At 29.9% G+C, this 8505-nt stretch overlaps 2 protein-coding genes across 3 annotated transcripts; one reads left to right on the top strand and one right to left on the bottom strand.

Annotated features, from left to right (window-relative positions):
* Positions 1-2017, top strand: LOC111624843 (multiple coagulation factor deficiency protein 2-like). The gene is made up of 4 exons (XM_023367806.1): positions 1-170; positions 667-753; positions 1280-1395; positions 1896-2017. Exons 1-4 carry the CDS (start codon positions 37-39, stop codon positions 1994-1996), a joined length of 438 nt encoding a protein of 145 aa, XP_023223574.1. The 5' UTR covers positions 1-36; the 3' UTR covers positions 1997-2017.
* A 390-nt stretch (positions 2018-2407) lies between these two features.
* On the bottom strand, positions 2408-6611 carry LOC111624841 (multiple coagulation factor deficiency protein 2 homolog). 2 transcript variants are annotated; one of them, XM_023367803.1, is made up of 5 exons: positions 6091-6611; positions 5018-6018; positions 4162-4248; positions 3463-3581; positions 2408-3156 (listed from the first exon to the last, which is right to left on the bottom strand). In XM_023367803.1, the coding sequence occupies exons 2-5, from the start codon at positions 5113-5115 to the stop codon at positions 3065-3067; spliced, it is 396 nt and encodes a 131-aa protein (XP_023223571.1). In that variant the 5' UTR covers positions 5116-6018; positions 6091-6611; the 3' UTR covers positions 2408-3064. The 2 variants fall into 2 exon arrangements, with proteins under 2 accessions (XP_023223571.1, XP_023223570.1); XM_023367802.1 differs by having other exon boundaries at positions 5018-6611.
* Positions 6612-8505: the final 1894 nt, after the last annotated feature.

The raw sequence follows: 8505 nt of genomic DNA, 5'->3' as shown, positions 1-8505 counted from the left end.
TTTATTGATTATAACATAAGAAATTTAATTTAAAAGATGTCCAGATTTATTCTTTTATGTTTTATTTTATTGTTTTTATATCAGGTTACGTGTTTTTCCACAAATGACGACGACGAAAAAAATGAGAAACCTCGAAAGTCAAAATTTTTCGATTTTATTAGTGATATAAAGTACGTATTTATATTTAATATTGTAAAACTTTTTCTAGATATTAAATAGAAACTAAAATTTATAATTAATATTGTTATTTTCCTTGTCAAATTTCCTATTTTCTTGACTAATCGACAAACGGGATGATAGAAACGTAATAAATATAAATTTTTGATTGAATTCATATTTATTATTGTGTACTGAGGCAGATCTTATTAGAGGTCTGCCTCATTATTCAAATTAGTTTTTAATATTGAAATGAACGATTAAAGAGGAATTGGCCATTTGGAATAACAAATCCAGAGGTCACGCTGATACTCTTGTATCAGCATGGTCACGCTGATACAATAGTATCAAGTGTCAAGCCAAATGGTCACGCTGATACAAGAGTATCAGCGTGACCATTTGGCTTGACACTCAGCTACAGAAGAATGCCAAAATTTTTAATTTTGTGTAAAAGAAAAAGGAAATTTTCGTTGCTTATAATTTAATTATCACTTATTTTATTATTTACAGCCATATCAAATTCGATTTTATGAAAATACTGAATATTAAAAATATTGGAGAAATAACAACAGATGATGCTGTGTTTTATTTTCATAAGTAAGTTATAATGTAATTATTACTAAATATGAATGAAATTTATAATTATTAACGGATTTTAATCGAGTTAAATTGAATTTATCTGTAACTTTGGTGAGGGGGGGATTTAAGAGGTTGTATCACATCTATTACATGACCAATTACATTAGATATAAATCTATTTGACCGGGTTTTCATGATTTTTCATACGTAATTTTTATTGTTCCGTCGATCTCAACTAATTGATCCTATCTCGAGTCAGGTTCGTCCCAATTGGGCTCAATTAAAACCGTTAGTGTAGTTTATAATGTTCTAAAATCTCTATAACAAACTGATAGGGGTGATAGTTGGAATCACTACAAACAACTTTGGTCCTATAAACAGGATTGCTACAGAATCCTTTACGAGATAAAGTGAATATTTTTAACGTAAAATGATAAGAGAAAAGCGAATATCTTCAATATAAATTAAAAATTTAAATAATTTTTATTGTATCTTTACTCCTTTTATATATATTTTTATTGGATTATAAATAATATATTTTCAGAATGCACGATTACGATGGAAATAATAAGTTAGATGGTATCGAATTATATCAATCTTTTCGTCATTCGTGGCCTAATTCCGAAAATAAATTAATTAGTAATGAAAACGAAATATCAGGTGATCTTCATTATAATTATTATCTTAATAACAATTTATTTCCTTTGCAATTAACATTAAACTTTTTTAGATTTCTCCTAATTAAATTAATTTGAATGAGTTTTTTAATAATAGAAGTTTTTCGGGTTCCTTTTATCCTTTACTGGATCTCTATTGCCATTTTATTTGAATATATAAAATGCTTTTTTTTTTTTAAATTAAGTATTGTACACGTGTGTAATTATTAAATTAAAAGCAAATTAAAAAGTATAAATAATTATTTGTATCGATATATTTCTATTACAGTAGACCCCCCTATAACACCGTAGATAATTCCGTGTTATATGAATTCCGTGTTGTACGAGTCACTTAGATTTTACAAATACGTGTTTCAAGCTGTGAACGGCTCACGTATTTGTAAAATCTAAGTGACTCGTACAACACGGAATTCATATAACACGGTTGTATGGGGGTCTACTGGTATATTCTTATCTAATCATGTATTAACTTTTATTTTTCAGAATTAATCGATTCTTTCCTACATTTTGACGAAAATAACGATGGAATGTTAACTTACGCAGAATATAAGAAAAAATGGATTTCTACAAACAACTATAATTAAATAAATAAGATTTTAAAAATGTTAAAATATATTATTTTATTTCATTTATTTTTAGAATTATAATTTTAGATAAAAATTTCCATCTACATTTTAAGAAAAGAAAAAACAAAATATAGAAAATATTACTGTATTAGGGAAATTATTAATATTTACTTCCTTCTTCTAATTTAATAATTAAATAAAGTTATAATACAGTATTTTAAATTAGAAAATTAGAATAAAATTTGTCGTCTTACTCTTATTAAACCTATAAATACGTGAATATACGAGCTATTATTTATTGTGACATCGTCACAATGCCGGACTTCAATTTTTAATCATATTTTTTTTAAATTTATTTAATTTAAAATATATGCTCTCCACCTCAAATTAGTAGTGGCTTGCTCCTGTACATCATACTTTTCCTTTAACAATAGAGTGAGTTTCTCTCTCTCTCTAACTCCTTTCAGGGAAAAATTTTTGGATTGAAATAACGTTACTTCTGTTCCAAACTGGAAATTCGTATATAGTTAATTGGGGCTTCCTGATCCTTAGCTTTCCATATCTAGTCTCGGCTTTCACCTATCTAACCTCAATCTCGAAATTAAGGAACGACATACAGACAAACGACAGTAAGAATTTATAAGTCTACAATTTTTTCAAATTACAGCCCAATAAGAATATATTGTAATACAGATTAGGTCTGTTGTTAAATTCTTTTTTATTACTATCAAATGACATTAGTCTGTACAGTACACGCTGGTTACTATACGTCCTCTTTTTCCCGGACATCTTATCCTCTTTCGAACGTAAATTTTAATTTAGGCTGAGTTTTAAATATATTTAAAAACATATAGACAAAAACTAAAGATTCAGAATTTATTAAGTGTCCTCTTTTCTTATAATTTGGCTATGATGACCCTATGTAACTGTAGACGGATTACGTTAATAACGTAAACATTTGAGAAATGTTTTTCATTTTATCATAAGATTTCAAATTAAATAAATAGTTTAATAATTTCTTGCAGCATTTTTAGAAAATTTCGTTCACACTTTTATTTAAAAAAATTCTTTAATTAAATATAATATTTAATTTAATTTCTTAAAAGACTGTCTTAGTTCTGAATATGATATATATCCATTGTAGTCGGAATCTAGACGAAGTAAATCATCCACAGCGCCTGAAAAGAGTTAAATACAAATATTCATTTTCTCTTAATTCTTAATTAATAAATGAAGAAATTTGAAGGTTAAAAGACACGTTTGTTACGTGTATACTTCGTGTATCAAAACACTTCGCTGTTAGTGAAATAATTAATATTAACAATGCCTTCTGTTAATGAATTTCCTGACAGAGTTATTAGTTTATAGAATCGTTAATGATTAATTCGATAAATCAGAGACTATAAAGAATATATCACGTATTTAAATCAATGTATATATACTATGATTAATAAGAACAGAACAGAAATTAGACTGCTTTCTACCTATGAAAAATGATTCAGGAACGACTTCCTCAACGTTATTTTCATGAAGAACAGAATGATTTATCGCTACGATTAATTCGAGACCATCCAACTGTCCATTTTTATCGAAATCGTGTAATCTATACAGAAGAAAATTGAATGATTATTTTAAATTCAATTATTACCGCATAAAAGGAGAAAAAAAAGAGTGTATACGTGATAATATACTGTATATGAAAATATGTGTATATATGCGCGAAATACGATATAATTTTTACATTAGAGAGGTTGCGGCCGAAGTTGTCATCTCTCAAACGTGAACGTCGAGCGTCGAGCGCCGCTTACAAGATTGCGGCGCTCGTCGTTCGACGTTCACGTTTGAGAGATGAAAACTTCGGCTGCAACTCTCTATTAATGTGAAAACATTAACATTATCTATCTTTTAGTGTTTAGATTTTAATTTGTTTAATTATAAATGCAAGATATTATATATTCTTATAAGCCCAGAGTGCGGCCATTTTAAGCTCATCGTAATTTAGGCCCTATTCAATATATCTTGCACTCTACACCTATGAAATTTTAGAAGGACTACCATTAAATCTCTGTAATATTAGTCCCGATCTTAGCGACAGTTTGTATATTCTCATCGACTTATAATATATATATATATTTTTTTTTAATGAGGGATCTTAAATTAATTATTTGAATGAATTTACTTACACAAGAAAGTAGAATATTGCTTGAGTTTGAGTTATATTTCCACTTTCTTCTAAAATCATTAGCTTTTGGATGTCGTCATGCAGATGTCTACGAAAAAGATATCCGTACATACTTTTAAAATATAATTGTATAAGTTAATAAAAAATTACCACAAAACTTCCAAGAGCCGAGAACAAATTTTTGTATTTATAATTATTATACGTATTTGTATTTTTTTTTAAACAAAACTGAAATTAATCAAACATTATAGTGATTTTTAATAATATTTTGCTACTTCTATGTATTAAACTGTAATGTGTATTTTGTTTTTTTATGATTTTAAATTTGTAACATAATAATGAAAATGTTATTCAAAAGGCGCCATATTTAAGTTAGTCACTGATGCCAAATGTTCTAGCCACGGCCCTGTAATACAGTATCACATAATAGTAAGCAATTGTTATTTTAAAAACTTGAAAAATTACTAAAGAAAAGAGTTGGTATTTAGTGAATGATACCATTATAAATAGCTTTTAACTGGATTACAGGTGTTTGTGCTCTTAGTGTTCTAATAGTCGATATAATAGTGAATGATACCATTTTTTAAATGGTATCATTCACTATTATATCGACTATTAGAACACTAAGAGCACAAACACCTGTAATCCAGTTAAAAGCTATTAGAGCTATTGTTACTTGATCCACGGTTATGTTAAATGGAGATACGTGTATCAGAGACCGCTAATAATGTCGTCCGAGGAAATCACACCAGGTATAAATCAGTCATGAACGTAGTCAGTTACAAATACAGTAAGTGATGCAAAAATATAGTCTAAGTAATAATAGTTAAAATTGTTTAATTAAAAGAGAAGCTTACGCTGTATTGCCGATGACTTCATCTACATCTAAACGTTTAATACTGCCACAATAAATCACAGAGAAACTTATCAAAAACACAACCGCTGTTACCTTCATTTTAAGAAAAAATTTTCAAGTATAAAAGAGTGTACTTCACTCATATTACAATAAAACAGTTTCTACCGAAATTTTAAAAACAAAAGTCATTTTCCGGTTTTTTTTTTATTGTATTGGAGCAGATGTTTTTCATGATTCATTGACGAATTCGTAACATAGTTTATTGGCTTATTCAATAAGAAAATGTTTACTGTTTATTTTGAAATATTTATAAATTATAAGGAATAAAATTGAACCTGAAGTTAAAAGTATTCAGAATGTTTAATATTTATCCAGATTGCAAAACGAGATCTTTCCATCATTGTATGAATATATGCATATGGTGCTTAGTTCCGCTGCGATGCTTACAGTAAAATAAATTTAAATTAATACATTTTCGACGTCCCTGCTAAAGAGGATAGCAAGATTGAAGCAGCAAGACATAGTAGACTACAGTAGACACAAATACGAAGTCTGTCCGGAAAGTTCGCGAACTTTGCAAATAGGAGTTGTTTGCATTTAACCTAAAAGCTAGCCAGTTTTGTCGCCTTCGAAATAGTTCCCCGAGTCCATGCACCGAATTCAGTATTTCTGCCATGAAAGAAATGCTTCTTTCGGGATGACGCTAGCAACTCCGCTAGCGAATTTGCCTTAATGGCGTCAGTGGATTCAAAATGGCGAATTTTGAAAGCCGAATTTACTTTGGGGAACAAAAGAAGTCTGCTGGGGCTTAGTCCCGTGAATTTGGAGGTAGGAGAACAAGTGGCGTCGAGTTCTTGGCAAAAAACTTTCTTATCAGCAGTGATGTATGGACGGGAATATTGCTGTTCTCTACAAGCAGTCGGTCTTCTTCTTCGTTGCTTCACGAAGACGTTTCATCACCACCAGATAGTATTCGTTAGTCTTCCCTTCTAGAAGAAATCCCTAGTGAATGACATCATCAGAATCTAACGGGAAAAAAAGTGAGACCGCCACATTCGATCGAACTTATCGTACCTTTTTGGGTTGTGGTAAAATTTTTCCATCCACTGTGATGATTGTTTTGTTTCCACGTCGTACCCATAGACTCATGTCTCATCCCATTGATGATGTTTTTCATGACATTTTCTGCCAAGGGGAGAGTGCCTTCCAGCACTTTTATGGAAAACTGCCCCTTAGATGTTAGACTCGTAAGGAAAACTCCACGTGGCCAGTCTATGGATGAGGCGCGAATCGCTACTGGTGGGTGTGGCATCTGGAATAAGCAGCTACTTTATAATACATTCGATGGCATCGAATGATGACTTCTATCTTAAAATCCACACACGACGGTAATCAAATAATTAAACTACTTGCCATTGGACAATTGCAGCATGTTTGGTACCAGCATGTTGGCGTGGTAGCTCATTTCCAAAAAGACATGCGTCAGTGGCTCATAGAACGATCTGATAACAGATGGATAGGACGAAACCATGTTCAATGGCCATCACGTTCTCCAGACTTGTCCCCTCTGGATCTTTTCTGTGGGAATAATCTAAAAGCAATAGTATTTGCCCAGCAACCCCGTGTGCTGGGCAAATACTATTGCTGTTGACAAGCTGAAGAGACAAATGCATGATTAACGACTACGTGACGCATGTTGACAAGCTGAAGAGACAAATGCATGATTAATGACTATGTGACGCATGTAGTGAATGCTATGTGCCACCAGTAGTGTTACTCTCAACCGTCCACACCTTTTTATTTCTACTGTTGTCAGTTGTTTTGGATACGTACTGTAACAAAATAAAGCTATCCATTCTTTGCATTATTGATAATTTACGCTTCAGCGTTTATTCTTTTTATCCTTTACAGTCAGAGATTCTTTGTGCGTTATATTAAATCTTCTTCAAAGATAACGGAGGGGATCAATTTATCTCAATAGAAATAGAAAAATTAGGGCTACCATGAAATTTGCAATGTTCTCTTTTTGAACTAATTAATTTATTTTACCGTAAACATCGTATTGGAACTAGTGCATCATATTAATATACTCATACAATGTTGAAAAGATCTCTCTTCCATCTAGATAGAAATATTAAACTTACACCCTGTATACTGTAGATACATCTTCAAAGAAAAATATAAAAGTTTTATTCTTTCATCATTATTAAGAAATTAAGAAAAGTTAAAATGTTCACCTATTATTTATGTAATACAGTTTGATTAAATTAAAATTTTTAATTTATGTCATTTTATGAATAATTGTATGATTTAATTTTACTGTTTCATTATTAAAGAAAACAATAATAGAAACATTTGAGTATAAGGTTTATTATTTAAAAATTCTCTCTTTTAGTGCATTAAAAGTAGCAAGCTTTTCTTAGACTGTCAATTGAATAAATGCAATTTTAATAAAATTACTTTCATAGTTTCTAAAGATTACTGAAGATTTTTGTCTAATTAATAATGAATAAAAATGAATTTTTCTTTACAATATTGTGAATAATGTTTGATCTGTTAATCACAATTTAATTCTATTTTTTCCAGCATAATAATAAAATCTTGTCATTCATAATTTCATATTTAGGCTATATATATTTAACAGATTTTTCCTAATGTAAATGGGATCATTCAAATATGGGAAAATGTATAGTATGCATTGGGGAAGGGAGATATTTTGTGACCAGGTAGAGGGGTGTTAGAAGAATAATGAAGTCCTAAAGAATCTCTAAGAATTTCATACTTGAAATAAATTTTACCAAAATCATTAGGCAGAAATATTTTGATCAATGATCATAGCATATTCTTGCTTATTTCAATGATTGCACTTAAGTAGAAACTCTGTACTAAATTTGCTCTGTTGGAAGCACTCCAGTAGACTTTTAATATAAAAGTATAACCTTTACAGAAATAGATGACAGATAAAAGTACCACTGGATACCAATATATAACAGAAACATCATCAAACAATTGCCTAAATAATCGGACTATAACTCCACTAATTAACAAAGTTATAGCCCAATTATTTGGTGATGTTTCTATATACATATTCGGCTTCACATTATTTGTTATACACATATATAACATATTAACTTTATCCCAGGAGTTACTTAGTACAATGTAATCAGACCCTTCTGCAATAAATCTGTGATTTTTGTTTTTTCTATTGGCTATCTTTAAAATTAATCTTGTCTTGGAAGGAAATATGAATAAATTTAATGTACTGTAAATCTGTTTTACAGAAATGCTTGTTTTTAATATTGGGGGATTAAGCATAACATCAGCATGAGATTTCTAAAAATTGGAAACAAAATGTGAGAGGGAGGGGGTTGGATAGTCAAAAAGGTCTTAAAATTGGTGCCCAATGCACATTCTACTGATATGACATCAGCATAATAACTATCCAATAAATAAAACATTGACATATTAAAAATTATAAACAACTTAGAA

The sequence above is a fragment of the Centruroides sculpturatus genome, unplaced genomic scaffold (assembly GCF_000671375.1).
Source record: "Centruroides sculpturatus isolate CEXI.00-Female unplaced genomic scaffold, Cexi_2.0 scaffold394, whole genome shotgun sequence".
NCBI lineage: Eukaryota > Metazoa > Arthropoda > Arachnida > Scorpiones > Buthidae > Centruroides > Centruroides sculpturatus.
This window is presented reverse-complemented; position numbering and strand designations above follow the sequence as displayed.

Coding starts and splice junctions, on each gene's coding strand:
- LOC111624843 (XM_023367806.1), top strand. CDS start 37: ATGTCCAGATTTATTCTTTTATGTTTTATTTTATTGTTTTTATATCAG. Junction 754..1,279: donor GCTGTGTTTTATTTTCATAA/GTAAGTTATAAT, acceptor ATATATTTTCAG/AATGCACGATTACGATGGAA. Junction 1,396..1,895: donor TAATGAAAACGAAATATCAG/GTGATCTTCATT, acceptor TTTATTTTTCAG/AATTAATCGATTCTTTCCTA.
- LOC111624841 (XM_023367802.1), bottom strand. CDS start 5,115: ATGAAGGTAACAGCGGTTGTGTTTTTGATAAGTTTCTCTGTGATTTAT. Junction 3,582..4,161: donor GCAATATTCTACTTTCTTGT/GTAAGTAAATTC, acceptor TCTTCTGTATAG/ATTACACGATTTCGATAAAA. Junction 3,157..3,462: donor TCCTGAATCATTTTTCATAG/GTAGAAAGCAGT, acceptor AACTCTTTTCAG/GCGCTGTGGATGATTTACTT.